This window comes from Rhea americana, unplaced genomic scaffold (assembly GCF_003343005.1).
Source record: "Rhea americana isolate MKP2758 unplaced genomic scaffold, rheAme1 scaffold_24, whole genome shotgun sequence".
NCBI classification, from domain to species: domain Eukaryota; kingdom Metazoa; phylum Chordata; class Aves; order Rheiformes; family Rheidae; genus Rhea; species Rhea americana.
This window is the reverse complement of record NW_028186357.1, coordinates 2,018,604-2,037,423: the sequence shown is the minus strand read 5'-3', so window position 1 is coordinate 2,037,423 and position 18,820 is coordinate 2,018,604. Positions and strand designations below refer to the sequence as shown.

At 38.9% G+C, this 18,820-nt stretch overlaps 1 protein-coding gene across 2 annotated transcripts in view; it reads left to right on the top strand.

Annotated features, from left to right (window-relative positions):
* CDH13 (cadherin 13) overlaps positions 1 to 18,820 on the top strand; it is a 482,277-nt gene that overhangs the window by 211,333 nt on the left and 252,124 nt on the right. For both annotated transcript variants that reach the window (XM_085306414.1, XM_085306412.1), the window contains exon 5: positions 14,707 to 14,859. In XM_085306414.1, coding sequence (XP_085162540.1) covers positions 14,707 to 14,859 — 153 coding nt within the window. The remainder of the gene's footprint in view (positions 1 to 14,706; positions 14,860 to 18,820) is intronic.

Below are 18,820 nucleotides of genomic sequence, written 5' to 3'. Positions count from 1 at the left end.
TAACAAGCAAATTTATGAAATGTACTGGGACTTTAAAAAGAGAGACTTGATCTGTTTTTTATCTGGAATTTTTGTTTCTTGCCTTCAGGCAAATATTGGGCAAAATTCAACCTTTTATTATAGGACTCTGTATAGTTACCCTTCAACCCTTTCCTCTAAAAAGGAATTTTCTTAGGACTTCAGGAGCAGAATTTGTTCTCTGTATTATGCGGATTCTCCTTGAATGCTAACATTTTAATTGTTAATAGTAGGTGATGAGACTAAAAACAAAACGGTTGCATTAATGGATTATGATTAAAAATTTTTTTTTTATCTGTAGGCTTTGATATTATGAAATACTGTCTTTTTTTGAAGGTGTGTTTGTTATGAAAGGATACAAGCTATGTATTGATAGACTAGGTTTCACAGAAGATTGAAAAACTCATTCGTATATGAGATAAAAACAGAGATAAGTGACCAAGAAAAATGTTTTTGAAGCTGATGAAAGAGCTGAATCATATTTTTTATGGTGATGTACGTGATTTCAGTAACACCTACTAGGTTGTTTAGAGAGTTATTTTCTGTGAAAAATGTTGTATAGATAGAATATTACTGTGCTTAACCTAGAACTTCACGTAGAGGTCATCTTATATTTTGGGAACATTTCTTAGAGCATTTATAGTTTAAGCCTATTTTTAATAATTATTGATCAAAACACCCAAATGTCACCATGTCTTTGAGGAAAATAATTTTATAATCTTTTACTAAATCATGATTTGGTAATTTTTTTTTTTTTTTTTGCCAGAGTAGGCAAAAAAAAAATTCATGAGAACTGTAGCTTGCTGTTATTCTCTAGTATTTTTTTTGTTACACTACTATTATATAGTAGTTTTATTGTAGTATAGGTTGAGGAAGAACAGAAAGAGCTTTTAAACTTAGCAACTTTTGTAACTAATAAGGAGAATCCTATTGCATGAATTTTGTTAATGAAAGATACTATGCAACAGTTTAAATACAATGAAATCGCTCAGCAAAGTTAGCATTCCGTGTTTCATTAGAATCTCAATTAGTGCAAAATATGTGGTCTAGGTAATGTATTGTTTACTTTCAAACAGATGTTGATAAGTCTTGTTTATAATCTTGTAATTGCCTGTTAGACCTTAAGCAAGCAGTTGTCTTTCCAACATCCTTAAAATCATTTCCATGTTTTTGAATATCTAGAAGAACATTTTTTGAAATGTTTGCAGTTTTCTTTCAAAATTAATTGTTAGATTAATGCAGTTTAATGTTTCTTTGGCATTAGAGCAAGTCAGTTGCTACTGGGATATTCAAGGAAATATTTGATAAACAGCTCATTGTAATACATCTCGGTATGTTATTCCTGTTACACAAACTTGGGTTTTCCTACAGTCCAAAACCTCTAATAATCTGGGGCATACGCTCCTTCTACTAGCTGCTTTATATCCGTGGTAAACYATTTAATCCAACAGTACTGCAAGTTTTGCTAGAATCATAGAATCAGTAAGGYTGGCAGGGACCTCTGGAGATCATCTAGTCCAACCTCCCTGCTCAGCAGGGTCACCTAGAGCATGTTAGACGGGGTTGCATCCAGGCGGGCCTTGAACATCTCCAGAGAAGGAGACTCCACAGCCTCTCTGGGCAACCTGTCCCAGTGCTCCATCACTCTCACAGGGAAGAAATTCCCCCTCACGGTCAGGTGGAACTTCCTGTGGTTCARTTTSTGCCCAYTGCCTCTTGTCCTGTCACRYGGGACAACCGAAAAGAGTTTGTCCCCATCCCCTTGACACCCTCCCTTCAGGTACTTRTMCACATTGATAAGATCCCCCCTCAGTCTYCTCTTCCCCAGGCTGAAGAGGCCCAGCTCTCGCAGCCGTTCCTCACAGGGCAGGTGCTCCAGCCCTCTGATCATCCTTGTAGCCCTACACTGGACTCTCTCCAGTAGCTCCATGTCTCTCTCATACTGGGGAGCCCACAACTGGACACAGTACTCGAGGTGAGGCCTCCCCAGGGCTGAGTAGAGGGGCAGGATCACCTCCCTCGACCTGCTGGCAACAGTCTTCCTAATGCACCCCAGGAGACCATTGGCTTTCTTGGCCACAAGGGCACATTGCTGGCTTATGGTCAACTTGTCATCCACCAGCGCTCCCAGGTCCTGATATGCCATTTGGGTTAGCACAGCAAGGTAAAGTAATGACTGATGTTGATAACTGTGAATCAATAGCATGTATTTGAGTTGTATCTGCACACCTTTAGGTGTCTGTTACTGCAGACTGAGGTGAAACTGCTGAAAGCACATTAATGCTTGCGTGCGCAAGCGTTAGATCTCTAGGTATTGTATATGCATGCCAATTTTGTGCATGTGTATATACACATGCTTATGCGTATGTATTTATGTATCTGCGTCAGTAGCAGGAAAAGACAAAAGATGTTTTCAGTTGGAATGAAGGCAACTTTTGACTTATTGAGTCAGAAAATATAGATGTTGTGTGTAATTAGATTTTATGGTTCATTTTACAGTATTTCTAGGGAAGGAAATGGTAAAAATTTGATGAATGAATTATCAGAGTAACCGAGAATGATCTCCAGAGGTCCCTTCCAACCTAACTGATTCTATGATTCTATGAAAATAAAGTTTGAATAATTGAGGTTCTTGTTGCAAAACTGAATTAAACAGTTTTGCAAGTGCAGAATTAGCTATATTGACGTATGCCTTTGACATTGAGGCACGTCTCGACACGAACATATTTTTTTTTGTTGTCTCAGGTTTTGCGGCAGAGAATGTCTGGTAGCCTTTATAAAAGTTATCAATGAGCAAAGTCATTTTTACAGTGTGTGTGTAGAAAGCAAGCATTTGGAGGATACCAGTAAAATGGAATCGTGTCGATTTGATGATAGTTTCTAGCAATTTGTGATACATTTGATCTATTTGTGGGATTTTAGAAATTTAGCAATACCTTTCAAAAATGCAGTTCCAAAAAGCATGTATGTTTTTGCCGAGCACCTTGGAAAGTGTTGGCATTCTGTCTTCTGGTGCTCTTCAAACTGCTGGTAACCTTAAATTACTGCATTTTTTAGTGTGTGGTACCAAGAGGCACAGAAATGTTGTATTGTAAACTGTTGGGAAGAGTTAAAGTTCCCGTGGAATGAATGGCAAAGCCTCCACTGAAATAGGTAGGGTCAGAGATTCACCCTTACACTTTTCTAACTACTAGAATAACAATTTTACCTTACCTACGGGTTTTGCACAGATCTAGCAAGTTGTTCCATTTTCCTCTGTATTTACTAATGTACAGGTAATGGCAGAGAAGAGCAAAATAGAATTTACTGATAACTACAATATAGAGATATTGTGAACAGAGTGTGTTTGGGTCTTTATCATTGATCATTATTAAGAATGAATTTGGGTTTTCTGGGATTGAATCTCTTCAATAGGGCATTTTCAACAAGTCTTGGCAGAAACTCTGGTAAATACTTCATGGTTTCTTGGGTGCACACAACCTTCTTTTTCTAAGTTAGTATAAACAAATCATTGCACTAATATATAATACCTTAATTTAATAGTTCTGAAACACCCTAATTTTAGATTTATAAAAGCCATTAGATTTGTGATAGACTGACTTTGTTTCCAATTAGAAGCAGTCAGATGTATCAAGGTAGCTAGAGCTTTCTTTCAAGTTTATAACACAATTTATCTTTGGCTTCTGCCACTTTTGCTGTGTGTTAGATCTCCAAACATAACGYGAGGGCCTGAACAGATGGAAGTTATGGGAGACTTTCTATTAATTCTAGTAACTTGAATCAGAGGTTGGTTATGGTTGGTTGTATAATGTCAAATGGAAACAGTGTGCTGAAACCAACTTTAAAATGTGCTGCGTTAATAAAAAGGAGATAAAGGAAAAGACAGAGGTGGAAAAATAACTTTGCAGAGTTTTCAGGGATGCATGTTTTTACTTTTGAAATGTCTTTCGCAGCTTTGCTGCCTTTATTGTTTTCTTGTCAGTAAATGTAGTGGAAATRGCTCCTGTTTGTCTGCTTGTTGAGGCATTTAATATTTCCTAACTAGTGACAAAACAACTTAGAGATGTCTGATAAAAACTGAGAGTCAGGTGCTTTTTTTTGCCTGCGYTCACGCAAGGTTCTCTGCCAGGCAGTAGAAGTTCAGCATTCAAGAATTTGGATGGGGTGTTGGACGCAGCTATATAGGGATGCATGTTTATTCATAATGATTACTTTTCCAATATTATTTCAGAATTGTAATCTTTTCTTGTAGTCACTCTTAGCTTGCTTACCTTCTTGTTTACGCATTACAGGATTTGAGAATGTYATTTTTGCTGACCCGTAATACAAGGATAGGTTATTTAGATAGAGTAGGTTTTTCTGGGTATCTGATTCCTGTGCTGGAGTTYGCTGGCTTGCTGTTAGGCAGCTGTTTACAATAAATAGCTGTTTTATTAAAAAAAAAAAAATGACAAGAGCTTTGCACTTACTCTTCTATTTGTTTACCATGCTGGATGTGCAGTGGATTTATCATGTAAATTATTGTAGCTAAACTGTTGCGTGAATCTAGAGATCTTCCAGCTTTTAGAATAAATTTAGAAGATACGTTCTGTATTTYGACAATAATTAGTTTGGAGATCATGTCTCCTTTGTAGGTAATTTTATCTCGATTGATTCCATAATTCCCCRGCATGATTGCATGAGGAGCGATACACAGAAGAACATAGGACCTGCATTGCAATGATCGTCATATAGACGCCTGACAGCTTCTTAAGAGACTAGTGTAACTCTATCGCTAATTGTCACTTCGTTGAGATATTTCCACACTGGAATCTGTAGTTTAATACATGGCATTTCTAATTCTAGCAAGAATAAAACTTTGAGCAAGGTTAAAAATTGGCCTTTTTAAAGAGTGAAAATGAAAATTTGAGATGGTGATTTTTTTTTAACTGTAAAGCTGCTATTTTTAATATATGTTGTGAATTTTTAACCTACCTTTGAGCGAAACAGGAGAAGGAAATGAAGAAGAGGAAACGAACAATTTGTTTATTGACCTGAGAAATTACCCTGGACGTAATGTGCAAATCACGAGGGGGAGAATGAAGGCACATTTCACGGTGCTTTGTTGGTGAGACTGTCACTGGCAAAAAATATTTCAGATCGCTGGTGATCTTGTTAGATGGCAAATGAGCTACCTGCTAGGCTGCAGTAAGGACACTTACAACAGCTGCACTTCCAGCAGCTGCAGGTCCGTTTGCTGGCTGAACACGATGCTCTTTGCATTTTGTGGAGATCCCAGACGTGTGCGAGTGCTCCCTGGCGGGATCCGGATCCACTGCGTGGAGCCGGGAGTCCGGGTCGGCCCTGGCACGGCGCTGCAGGGTGCCACAGCCGCGTGGACAGTAGAGCTTAAATTTGCTGGCAGCAARTTTAACACCGAGTTAGCTWAAATCCTCTGTTTGACCTCAAGTCRGGCTGAATATTATACTAAGCACGAGTAAGGACTGTTGTCCTAATTACATATATTATAAGCTGTCGTGGTACATAGGTCAGGATAGAGTTCGAGTGTCTTGATGGTATAAATGAGGAGGACAGATCTGACAAAGCTTCCCTTCGCCACCCTCAAATTCACTCTTCATTTTTCCCCTGTTATAGCTACGTAGTCACGCATRTCTGGGTTTCCAATAAATTATATTTTCTCTGTCCTTTTTCAGCAATGCATTAGAATGAAATCAAAAGTAAAGGAAAAATATTACTTTTTGTTAGAGTACTTCAGTTACGTACATGTAGGTTAAGTAGTTGTATTAGGTTGGGCTGATAYGATTTGTTAACTTTCAGTGCCAAAGAAGACACACATTTAATGTTCAGTACTTTAAGGTGGTTTTCTGCCCCAGGTTTCTAGTGAGTTGTCCCTACTTACCAGCTGTTTTGCATTGTCCTGTGAGTGTTGGTCATTTTTAAGATGGAAAGTGAGATGTACCCAGTCACATGAATTTGCAGAGTTTAGAAGATGTAAACTAAAATCCTTTGTTTACAGTATAAAGAACCGTGGAATGTTGATAATAAAGTATTAAGTGCTTTATCAGATTAAAATGATTAAAGTTTTAAATGTCTGCGATATCTGTCAGATATAGCTGCAGCCTATCCTTGACAGAAGTGCCAACATCTGCTGAGACGCAGACCTGTGACCTCTAGATAAGTTTCTATACACAGAAAAATATTTATCTTCCTGCTATGACCTTCCATGCACAAGACATGAGCCATGGATTTGTTTCCTAGGGAACTAGTGACTGAGAAAAATCTATAATTAGATCTGTGGGTTGTATGCTACAAATGGGAATTGGGTGCTAAGCAGGTTCTTAAAGCATCTAGCAGTATTCCATTGACTTGATATAATGGAACAAAAATTTTTTTTTTAAAAAAAGCCCTTCATTATAATACTTTTAAAAATATCTTCAATTAAAATATTTTAAATGTTTTTGATAGACTATTTGCTATTCCCCCAGGTTTACCTTATTTACAAAACACTGTCAAAAGTCAGGATTTTGCAGATTGTGTCCAATTCTATTTTGCTTTAACAATCTTCCATTAAATTTCTTTAAACCCAAATCTTAATTTTCAAGAGTAGGTTGAAGTGAATCATTCTCACTAGCTCCAGTTTTCTCACTTTACTGTTTCCATTTGGTTTTTCAGGTTGGTTCTGCAACCTCAATTTCTTATTCTACAATTCCAATTACTCCACCTGGTTGGAAGTTCCCACTTAATCCAGATTTTGATTTCTTTTCTTTGCTGCATGCGTGCATCCAAAAATAACATTTGTAGCGAAGTCCTGCGGGCAGTAATTGTAGCTGCAGGGAGAGAAAGCAACGCTAGTTTTTCTTATATTCCCCAGACAGCTCAGCACAGACTTCCCTAGACCTTCTCGGTAGAGTATTTTAGCCTGGGCACTGATGTTACTGGGTTGCTCCCAGTCCAGCACTGTATCAGAGAGCCTTATGGATGGTGCAGAGACGGCCTGAAGTAATAAATGAAGACTTTGGTCTTGCTGAGAATAGATAGAACTGTGAAATATCTGGAAWACAATACTGTAGACCAGTTCTATTCTTTTTTCACCTACTCTTCGTAAAATTTTAATTCCACATATGGTGGTTGCATAATATGCATTTTGTTCTATGCCCAGAATCTCTGCAATTAGAAAACCATTAAATACYATCCCTGCATTTCTGCTGCCTTAGATCACAATTATGGGTTTTATTAAAACTCTTCCATAAATTAAAAAAAAAACACAATTTTTCAGAGGACATCCTTTAGAATTTTCTTCGTTCATTATTAACTGTCAATTGGAATCAGATTTTTCCTAACAACTAATACAGTTTTGGAGCTGCTCCAGCTGACTGTCACTCGAGACAGTGGTGCTCATATTGATTCGGCTAAAAGGGTGTGTTGTGAGTTACTAACGTAAGCGGCGGTTAAATTGTGTTGATTAAATGGCTATTGAAAGGCCAGATCAGCTGGTGAAATATCGAGGCCTTCTGTGAAAAGTAATAGTTCTGGGTGCTTTTCCTCTGAGACTACAAAAGCCTGTGTTTAAAATTCTGTGTCAGTGTAAGGACTTGTTGTGTACGGGCTCACAAGTCTGCAGATACGTACCTGAAATCAGCTATTACTTAGGAATAAAGGAAAGTGAAAATTATTGGTGATGAATCTTCTTGCTTTTTGTAAATTAAGAGTTGAACAGAGTTGACAGGTTACCTGCTAAAAAGGACAGTCCACGTCTTTTTGCATTCATAGAATTGCTCTCCATCTGACAGCAAATGCTTGCTTTTACCTACTTACATTGCCTCAAATGTGTTATTTGGGTTGGGTTATTCTAAAAAGACTTCAAAAAAAAAGAAAAAAAAGCACTGTTTGCGAAATGACTTCTTCAATTTCCAATACMTCACGTCACTTTTATACATCAAGACGTTTTATTGAGATATTTGTCTATGTAACGACTTAACCTTGGTAAATTTCATTTTACTTTTGCTTTCCTCCCTAGTGGAATCTTATGTTTGCAGCSAGGTAACAAAGTAGTAGTTGATATAGTAGCCTCTATACCAAGCGCAGCCCCAGCTCGCAAGACTCTTAAGCATCCCATCTGTATTGAAATAATATAAGTTTTATTACCTTTGTATACCTTAAATTACCAGTGCGATACCTGATAATAGTATTTCTGGAGCTGGCTTGCTTAATATGAGGGATGTTTGCCCAGCTTTCAGCTCCCAGTCAGTCTTGCAAAGATGCATCGAAACTATGCTGTAAATATATGCATTTATTTTCAGAAACTTTGCACTTCTAGGAATGCCTTCAACGTTCTTCCAGCGTTTATACGTGCGTTGTTGCGATAATACTTGTGTTCTCGCTTGAGGGCCTTTTGCCTGTAATTCATGGATTGCTTTAGTCCRCAATGGACTCTAAGAGAAGCAATATAAAGAACGCAAAAAAAGAAATAAAGGCTCATCTTGCAATAGTAGTTCTGCCCGGTAGACGCTGCCTTTCTAATGTGCACTTTGAAGTGCAAAAGCTGAAACACTTTCCAGCCAAGTTTCTCCCAGTTAAAACTGACCCTTGGGGCTGTGACATAGAGCAGAGGCGAAGCATCTGATTGAGTTTGAACAGGAAATAGATTTTAGAGTTAAAATAACTGAGTTATGGCTTTTCTTTACTGAGTTAAATCAAGTGTGTTTTCTATATGCATTTTTCTTTTTCTGGAAAAAATATAYATTCTTATTAGGATTGTCAACACCATCAAGTAAAGTAAATTAGGATTTTCAACAGCATCAGGTAAATTTGCAGCAGATGACGCAGAAGCAATATCCATTGTATGAAATGTGTTTTTCTCTAGTTCACTGGCAAAAACYTTTGCCCTGGCTTTGACCATTTTCCTTTACCTTGGCTGTCAAAAGCAGATGGGTCACAGTGCTGAATATCCCTATTGCTGGTAAAATTTCCCTCTTCATTTTGTCTGTGGTTTCTGGAGTGCTGCTCCACTGCGAGCACATACATTAGAATTTGAATGATTGACTCGCTGGTTTAAGCTCTGGAGTTAAAGCATATACTCTAGGAGATTTATGTAGCTTTGGAAATCTTGCCTCATAAGGAGACTGGAGACTGAAAACTGATCTGGAACCATTTTGAAATTTAGGGTGGTGAGATTGCCTGCTTTATGCTATTGCAGAAGCATCTTGGGCTGCTGAAGGTTTATTCTGTTGTTTTTCTTAAGTTTTGCAAATATTGTTCATACTGACGTATACTAGCTTAGCTTATGTTTTGGGGAACAGGCTACATGGGCATTTATCTAGGTGTATTTCGGTTAATTTTTTTTGTTTGACAACCATGAGAGACAGTTATAATGGAGCTACCTGCATAGTTCACTGCATGAACAAGAAAAGTGTTACTTACGATATATGTTGTCATTATAAACGTGTATGCTTTAACCCTAATTATCATGCACAAAAGGAATGGTCATATGGAGGGTTTTCACTTTACAATGTCTATTACAATTAGGTATGTGAATAAATCACTGGGACGTTCTCAGACATCACCTGTATATTGAATGAATTCTCCAAAAGTCCTACTATAGATGGAAATCTAAGGTCAAGTTTGGTCAGTCTCTCATTGCCRAAGAGCAGAATTTGGTTCCCATGATTCACTAGTCTAATGTTTAATTAATGAAAATAGGTGTAATGAGACCCAGGAGTTTTAATACATTGTTTAAAAACAGCAAACGATGGAAATTACTTTCTAACCAGAGTTATGTTCCAGAAAAAAAAAATAAAYGCCATTCTGCCAATAAATACATAAATTTCCCCCCTGAAGACTGCTGGTGCAATGAGTTGCAGGAGACAGAGCGTACATGGAAAACCTGGCCCGTGGAGTGAAACCCAGGCGTCAGGTGTAACCTTCCATGAACCGCGCTGGGTTGGGACCACGTATACCTCTGTGAGGGTGGGACTGTCTTCTAATTAAAAATTTACATGAACRTGATGCATCTCTAATTCAGACAGTGACAAGAACTAAGAAATTATGGAAGTGGTTGAGGCAAACAGGTCTTCACCAATGAAACTGGCCAGGACTGGTGCTGTTATGGGCAGATTTGGTGTAGCTGCAGCACTGTAAAGGCTCTCTCTGGGGCAGTCTGGTATATATATATWTTTTCCAATTCTATCTATTTCTCTTTGTCTCTTCAGAACACTGATTTACTTTTTTGATAAACCCATAACAACAGAGGGATCACAATGCTGAAATGAGTTTAGCTGGAAGGGATACAAAATGTCAGCTGAAGAATAGCACTTGGTAAATGTGTCTTGGCTGTGGCTCTGCAGAAGGCTGATCCTGTCAGCTAATCAACACTTTGTTTTCTAGAAAGTTTCTTTCAGTACGACAGAATCATTTGTTTTTTGCTTTTTTGAAGAAAAAAAAGAAATGGTTTGTCTAGGGTGCTATTTAGGTGTTTCTGACAAGCTTAGTATGACTCACTTCTGAGTTTTTGATACATTTATCTTCTAATGCACCTGTGACATGGGTAAATGTTAGCCCCTATCAAGGCGAGGAAGTGAATTATGTCTAAGCTATGTCTAGATGTACCTTTGGGTCCTGGGTGAGGAAATAGCCTTCGCAAGTATACGTTACTGCRGAATGCTCAGCGTGCATCTCTTCTGTCTGTCCTATCTGCCCTTGTAACGTCAAGGCCCTTCTAAACCGCGATGCTGCTACAAGGGAAAATCTAATATATGGAGTCTGTGAGGCCAGATGAAGTATGCCTGTCCTGTCCGTATTCTTAGTAGGTAGGTGGTTGTAGGATGGCCTGTCCTAAGGGTGGAGTGTGTCCTAGCAGGACACCTTCTGAGATTTCCCGAAGGTCACCTCAGATCTGTGATGGACGTATTCACGTCCAAACAGCGTGGACACGTTGGGTGCTTAGGCCTGTATCTAGATTGCAGTGTAAATGTAGTGTGAATCTTAAGTCCTTGAAGATATATTTAGACATCCTGGCTTTCATTAATAACAGTTAATSCATTTTTTGTAGTTTGTATTTACTTGCCAAATTTCAAGTCATCTTTTAAGATGACTTATCAAGTGCTGGTACTGGCACGTCTGAAGCTGAACAAGCATTAGCACAGCAAAAATGCTTCCATTAAAACCTRATGTTTAGATTTTTTAGGTCTTTTGGGCACCTTCAGTAACTGTTAAAATTACCAGCAAAGGAGAGGCTAGCATTTTGTAAAAGGAATTCAGAATTTTACAAAACCRAATTTAAAACTATTGCTACAAAGGCTCTAATTTGTGAAATGCACCTGGGACCTGGTTCTGTTATGCCTTAACARTATTTACTCAGTTCAGTTCAAGGTGCAAGATGGACAGTCACTGACTTCAACCTGTCCTAGCTTAATTGGACCATTTTGCTAAGAGTGAAGCTGCCTGAGAGGCTCGTAGGCTCTTCATATGTTGCAAAAAATTTTGATATTAGAATCTGCACTGAAGTTCCACGAACACCTTTTTGGACACAAGTGTTCTGTCCAGGCTGTGGGCTGTAGCAACTGTGGAAGCCAAGCTACTTTTTTAGAAATGTAAATAAGAYGTTTCAAATGTTTTAGAAGAAATCTGTCTTTGTTTTTTTTTTCCTCAGCCTTTAGCTTGGGAGAGCATTATAGTGTAATACATTGTAACTTAAGAATTTTTTATGTGAACAGTACTGTGTTAGTTTTCAGAATAACAGTCTTGCCAGAGGAGATGTCAGATAATCCTCCTGTTTTTTCTTCCTTGTTCTTGCTGAAGCACCAAACCATATGGCAAATTAAGCCTGATTTTTATTAAAATTTTCATTGTACTTAGCTTAGTGTGAACTGGGAAATGCACTTTCTTTGAACTATGCAGCTATTATACAAGCGTCTTAATTAGGAGATGTTAATGTTCTTATTCCATTTCATACGTTCCTGGGAGTATGTGGCTCCTTCTTGTGGCTATTTAAGCATTACAAAACAAACAAACAAACAAACAAACAAACAAAAAAAAACAAAAAAACCACCTTTCTGAAAATTATTGTTTGTGTTACTACTGTTGCTCTTGAACAGATGATGCAGTGGTACATGGAGCATCTTTAACCTAGGCCGCTTACTGCTTTGTCAAGCATTAGTGTCTGTGCACTACCCAGATGCTCCAACGCTGCTCATCTCTAGGAGAGTTTGCTGTCCTCCTCCTGGCCTTGCTCCTGCAAGTTTCCTGCAGTGACAGCCTTGGCAGGGTGCTCCTTGGAAGGCTGCAGCAGGACAGAGGAGAGACTTTCCCAGTCCCAGAATTCAATGGAGACATGTCCTGAAATTCCTTCTTTCTGGATAGCTGGATAAGAGGAAAGGGTTGGCAYGTTCTCACTTGCGCGGTGAATGTGGCTGCTTCCCGAAGTTTTAAATAGGCTAGATGGACCATCAGGTCATTCAGAAAAACTCTGCTTTCTGGTAATTCCGTTGGCCCTGTACACTGTGTTGGAGAACAGTTGCAGCTAGAGTTGGGTTGTGACTCTGAGGAGTACAGATCTTCCAGCTATCACGTTAGGATATCTTGCTGTCCAGTTCAAGGGTAAGCTCTAAGCCAGATTTGGAGTCAAGAGGAAATTWTCCTCCCAGTCAGGTTGGTAGAGATGTTTGTTATTATTGTTATCCCCTGCTTTTCTATCTATTATGAAGCGTGACCTGTTTATGGTTACCTAGGATTCGTCTAATAAATTACTTTTGCAGAATATTGATACAGCTCATAATTTCTTCTGTTGTTTTTTTTTTCCTATAGCTTTTTAKAACTGTGCCTTTTCGCCTTTACTGAGCCTTAAATTTGCCATAAGGATTTGGGAAATGTTTGGCTGTGGTGGAAAGGGCTGTAGAGATCTGATTTTTTTGTGCTGGCCTATAGCTGACTTTGCCTTTCAAACCACTGTTCTTGTACTGGATGGGAAGGTGCACTTACTTTCCTTGTAATAAATCTCAAAAATCAGGGCAGAGGAAGAGYAATTCATCTTTTTTCCTGCAAAACTGAGCAATAGTCATGACATCGTAAAATGRTAAACAAAGCCTTATGTTAACAAAAACGCTTAATTTTAGGCTTGATATAAAAATAYCAGAAACTAGTCAAAAAGTGAATTGACTGCCAGGGAACTTTCCAGGAGCAGCCGTGAAGTTTCAGTTTCATCACAAAACCCAAAGTCGCAAAGTTAGTTTGCCCCTTTCCACCTGCAGTGTTGTCTGCTGCTCTGTTTTGTCGTGACACCCTCAAAAATACGTGAGAAGAAAACTGCATCCATTAGTTATCCTGACTAGGAGAGGAAAAAGAAGGTGAAACAGTTTTTTGTACTTTGAAATTTCTTCCTTCCCCAAAGGGTTTGAGAATTGAAACTTTATCTCTGAAAATGCTGATTTCTTAGTTTATATCTTGTGGCAATTTTTTCCTCAATTAAAATTAAGGAATGGTGATTATGGGGCTTAGTCCAAATCTCTCTGCCCGGTAATCTGCAAGCCAGCTTTGCTGAACCCACAGCAACAGGGCAACAAACATGTATTTCCTCAGGGACGTCATTAAATTCCCTGCATATTTATCATCTCAAAATGGGAGCGGCTCCAGGTTTCTAATACCACTTTTTTCCTTCCTCTTCCCGAGCTGTGATGCAGACCAGCGTATAAATATTTGACTTAACGTTTCTGCGGAAACATTAACAATATACGATTGATAGCAACAAAAGACCRTGGAACAGCGGTGGGAAGGAATGGCTCGGCAAGACTGTCAGCCTTAAAGGGCAAGATGAATTCATAATCCTTCCAGGTTCTGGGGTGCAAATGCAAATTTGCAAAGCATGTAGCTCGTAACAAACGTCGTGTAGCTCTGGAAGGTTACAGATGCTGCTGTCACTAATACGAGACAGCCTTGAAATTCGATTTTGAGGGATTTTTTTTTTTTTTCATATGGGGGAACCAGTAGTGATGGTAAGAGGAATTTCCATGTGCATGCCTGCACGGAAAGTGGAGGAAGTCCAACTGTGTGACTAAGCTGAGTTCTGGGCAGGATACCCAAATGTTTTTATGAGGAATTTTTTCCTTGCTTTAAAACCCTGGGAAAGGAGGGTATAGAAGGGAATGGAGGGAGGGCGGAACAYGCCCGAAGGTGGTCTCTTTGAAATGATTTTAAGATGACTAATGAAAAAGACTGACTTATTGGAAAATAATGTGTGATRGGTATCTGATGTTAACAGTTTTGTTAAGGTTGTTGCAAAATAAGTATGTTTAATGCCGTTCAGTGGAATGTCCTTTTTTTTTTTTTTAAAGTCTGTAGCATTTCTTTCTAGCTATTTTATCAATTTAACTGAAAAAAGAATTAAATGAAATGTCAAATTCTAGGCATGAATGCAGTAGCAATGAAATAATAGAAGCTTTAAACCCTGAAATGGAAGACAGCAAAGATAAGATAGAAACTGGCTAAGGACATGACTTGGTTCTTCAGCTTTTACAGGGCTTAATACAAGAATTGCCCGGTGTTTTCTGAATGGTTGAAATCACATTTTATAGGTTCCATATATTGTWGTTGTATACCTTGACACCAGATCAAAACTTAAAACTGCATCTGCTGGCTTTGGAAGATGGTAATGCTTTCGTTAATGTGGCCTGTAACTTCGTGTTTCCCGCCGTGCAGGTCATCATCAGCGAGGGGACGGAGGGAGCGAAGTTTCGGCTCTCCGGTAAGGGAGTAGACCAGGATCCTAAAGGGATTTTTCGGATCAATGAGATCAGCGGGGAAGTCTTCGTGACCCGAGCCCTCGACAGAGAAGCAATCGCGAATTACGAGGTGAGTGCTCGTAGCGGTAGGGACTCTGCCTCTGGGTCCGTAATGTATTTTTTTTTGAACGCGTGCGGGCTTTCGAAAGGATTGCGGATGTGATATATCAAAGACTCGATTGAGAACTACTGTCCTATGAAATTTCCAGAAGAGCTGTTTGTCCTTTGGACATTCTGAATGTGTTTATGCGTGCAGTTCAACTCTGCTCTGCTTTCTGCKTGTAATTTCTGTCGTTTATCTTTAGTAGGAATACTGTCGGAAAATTGCATTACCCGTTTGATTTGTGAATACAAAATTATGCTTGGACAAAAGGAGGTCTTTTGGGCACAGGGGAATGCCACTAAGGTGGTAACGTGATTATTTCCTTTTTTTTTTTTAATTGTCAAGTTGTCAATGGAATATACTATTCAACTCTATTTTGAAGTAAGGGATGTCTTTTAACAGAGCTGCAAGAGATTCCGTTGACACGAGGATGTTAGCAGGCATACCTGTCAGATGTATGTATTCTGTACAGATTTTTCTAAAGATTCCTCTCCTTATTAGTAAATGTTATGTTCCCCCCCCCACTGAAATTCTAACAAATAACATTAGAAATCTTAAAATAACTCTAGCACATTTTTTAAAAAAYACAAAGTATAAATAGAGGATCTGTCAATTCAAGTTTTCTACCTAGCTTTGGAAATGCGCAGCTGGATAAACTGCGTCTGGCCGTTCTGGCACTTGTTAGCAGTTGGATCCAAAATGCCCAATGGTTAGTGGAGTTGCCGCATCTTTTGGAGCGTGCCGAGACTCACCCGTGTGTCCTCACCCAGCAGGGAGCTCTTGGGCTCCAGCCCACCCTGGACATTGCCTCTGGAGATGGCGCTGACCATTTGCCCCAGCCTCCTAGCTGTCCTTTCCAGTGTGTAATAATCAATACTTGTGCTTTCAACACTTTCTCACCTTGTCTCGGAGAGTTTGCCGCTTAGAAGACTAGTTGTATTTGCTCAGCAAGAGCAAATGTTAAAATTTAGCATATGCTGGTTTTTAACACTTGAACATCTATTTCTCATCTGGGGCTGCAATGAAACGTAYGCTAACTACTCAGATTTATGGTAGTAAATGCTGTCCTCTCGAAAAAAATAAATAAAAGTGCAATTTCTCCTAACACTAATTTCTCCTAATCTTCGTTTTCCAGTTGTTTCTCATCTTACTATGCTAGCTTTCCACCCTAATGTATTCAGAATAAACCTTTTTTTTTTTTTTTTTTTTAACGGCAGTCATAGTAGCCTTTACAACCTAATGCATAAAACCACAAATGGCCCTCCTATCTGATCTGGCAAAGCATACACTTAAATTAAGACAAAAAAACATTTCCCCATTTCCCTGGAGGAGCCTTTTAGAAGCGATGCAAATTATAAACAAATAGTGCGCTGTAGTAGATTATTCAGAGCATTGCGACCGTATATCATAAGAGGCTGGAGTGCTTTCTAACCTGTTATATAACACTCTGCTCAGCATGCTCCCGGGCCTCCTGATGTGCAAATGTAGTTGAAAAGCTCTGCAGAAGGAGAACCCGCAACATGATTAGTCCGTCTTCGAACGCGGCCCGTTGTTTTTCAATAAAGATGCATCACGGTGTCAGGAAAGCAGCAGGATTTTTCCCCAATTTTCTTGATGCACTGAAAGATGAATTACTGGAGAGATCTTTAGGTTTCTCAAAGAATTTTTTGATTTCTTTTTTTTTCTTTTTTTTGAGTCTTCCTCCTCTATCTTTCCCCCCCTCCCCAGGTGTAATATTGATTTCCTAAAGGAAATGACAGACCAGATCTCTGTGGAAKAAATACAAGTTCTTTCCAAGCCATCAAACAATCAGGTATATAAGCAATAGTGGCAAGGATAAAAAGATGGAATCTATTTGATTCCCTCCTGCTATGCTAATGGCTGCTGTGTATTAGCAGTGATTTATTTTCTGCTCTTAATTCATCTCTACTCAAGGGATGAAAATTAAAGAATATGTTAGTAGGGCACAAGATAGAGTTTTGAAGAGATCAAAATCTGCAAAGTTCTGTGAAATCCTACAGTCTATGTACCTCAAAACTTTCTAAATTAGTTAAAAATGTTTAATCCATTATAAAGCTTTTGTTGTTGTTTCTTTCATCAAATATTTGAAATTCTGCTTTTTTGTTGCCTGCTTTCTCCTGGAGGATTCTCAAAAACCATGTAATGAATAGCACAGAAAAGTATAAAAAGTATATATATATAAAAAAAAGTATAAAAATCTGTGCCCAGAGGTGAATCTAGGAGAAAATATTWCACCAAAACCTTTTTGTTAGGACATTTAGACAGGTGCTGTGTCCTGGGACAGACCCAGCTGAACTGCAATTACTGATCATGTTAACTGAAAAAGAAAGAAAAATTATTTTCCAAAAGTATTCAAAGCCCCTTTTGCCCTCAACTTTATCTTCTTTCCTCCCCTCTTCCCACTGAAAATAAAAAATTTCACTAAAGGATTGAAAACATACTTTAAAATAGCCGGGCCCTGACAAAGACCGTTTGCTGCAGCTCAGTGGCGCGGTGGCCGTATCTTCAGAGGAGTTTGGATTTTGTTTGATAGCAAAAGCAACCCAAGCTGCCAAGAAGGATGTGAGGCACTTTGTTAATGACCTGACCTCCTTGGAGCAGGCGTGTTTAGCTAATTGATTTATGAGTTGGTTTTTATGAAATTAGTTAAACTGTTCAAAAATGGACAAGTATGTGAAATTCCACCAAAACATTAATGTCAGAGTGATGAATTGCCGTAGTGAAGCTGACCTATTCCTTTGCGCATTTGAAAATGGGATGGCTGTTGATGAGAAAATGAAACAGTGTCACAGGAGGGTGGACTGAGACWGCAAAAGTCCAAAAGCCGGTACACYAAAATTAGCTGTTAGTAACTATTTTTTTCATGTATATGGAACTATAGTAGTAAAATCCCATTTGCCAGTGGAAACAGGTAGGYGCCTCTGGCATGTTTGCCCCTGTGATTTTGTGGGCTGTCTCCTTGAAGGTCAGAGAAGGGCAGTCAGTTTTAAGCAGATGCTTTTACAAAATGCAAGAGGACCCAAAGATGTTGTTATGCACAGTAAATAGACYGTTTTAGAAAAGCATGTAGTAATTCAATTTTCCCTCTAAAAGAGGTCCTGATGAAGAGCATTCGGGAGCTGTGCTAGGAGTTCCTCAGATCAGAGTAAAACAGTGGATTTGYGTTGAATGGTTTGATTTTGAGGCTTGCTGCAGCCTGTGGATGAAGCTGCTAAATGATGCTCCAAAGAAAAGGCTTAAGCAGAATATGGGCAAATTACTGAATTGTTTCTGGGCTGGTGAGATAAGCAAGTAGCCTAGAGCCCTTACTTGCTGTGAGCAAAAGGGATTCAGTAGTAAGAACTCAGTCTGAAAAAAAAATTATCTTTGGTTTTCTTTCAAGATTTTAGTAAGTCTAGTTGGAAATTTTAAAGAATAGCAGATCACTTACTCGGTGTTGAAAAGTGCAGATGTGTCAAACGAACAGAAATTTAGGGGGACTTAGGATGGATTCTAGTTCAAATCAGTGAGATACTGACCATCTAAAAATAGCCAATATTCTAGGCAATTTGGGGTTCATTTAAGAWCCATAGGTTTTTCTGAATCCAGCAGAGCAGGAACATTTGTCCTCATCTCTGTAAGTGRTTTACAAACAGGTTATTAGTTTTTGAAGATAAACTCGCTCCTGCTGTTGGGTGAGGAATAGCTGTGGTCAGAGGGAGCAGGGAAAAAAGAAGAAAGGGGAAGTGTTTCAGAAACTGTTGTTTTATCTGAACATTCATATCCAAACTGGGCCTAAAACACCACGGACTCATTCAGATGTCGGGAATCGGTCTTGCGTTAGCGACAGTGAGTGGGCTCAGGTGCAGGAGTCTGGTTTGGTGCTCCTCTGACCCCGCTGAGCTTCGTGTTGGCTCTGTAAAGGCAA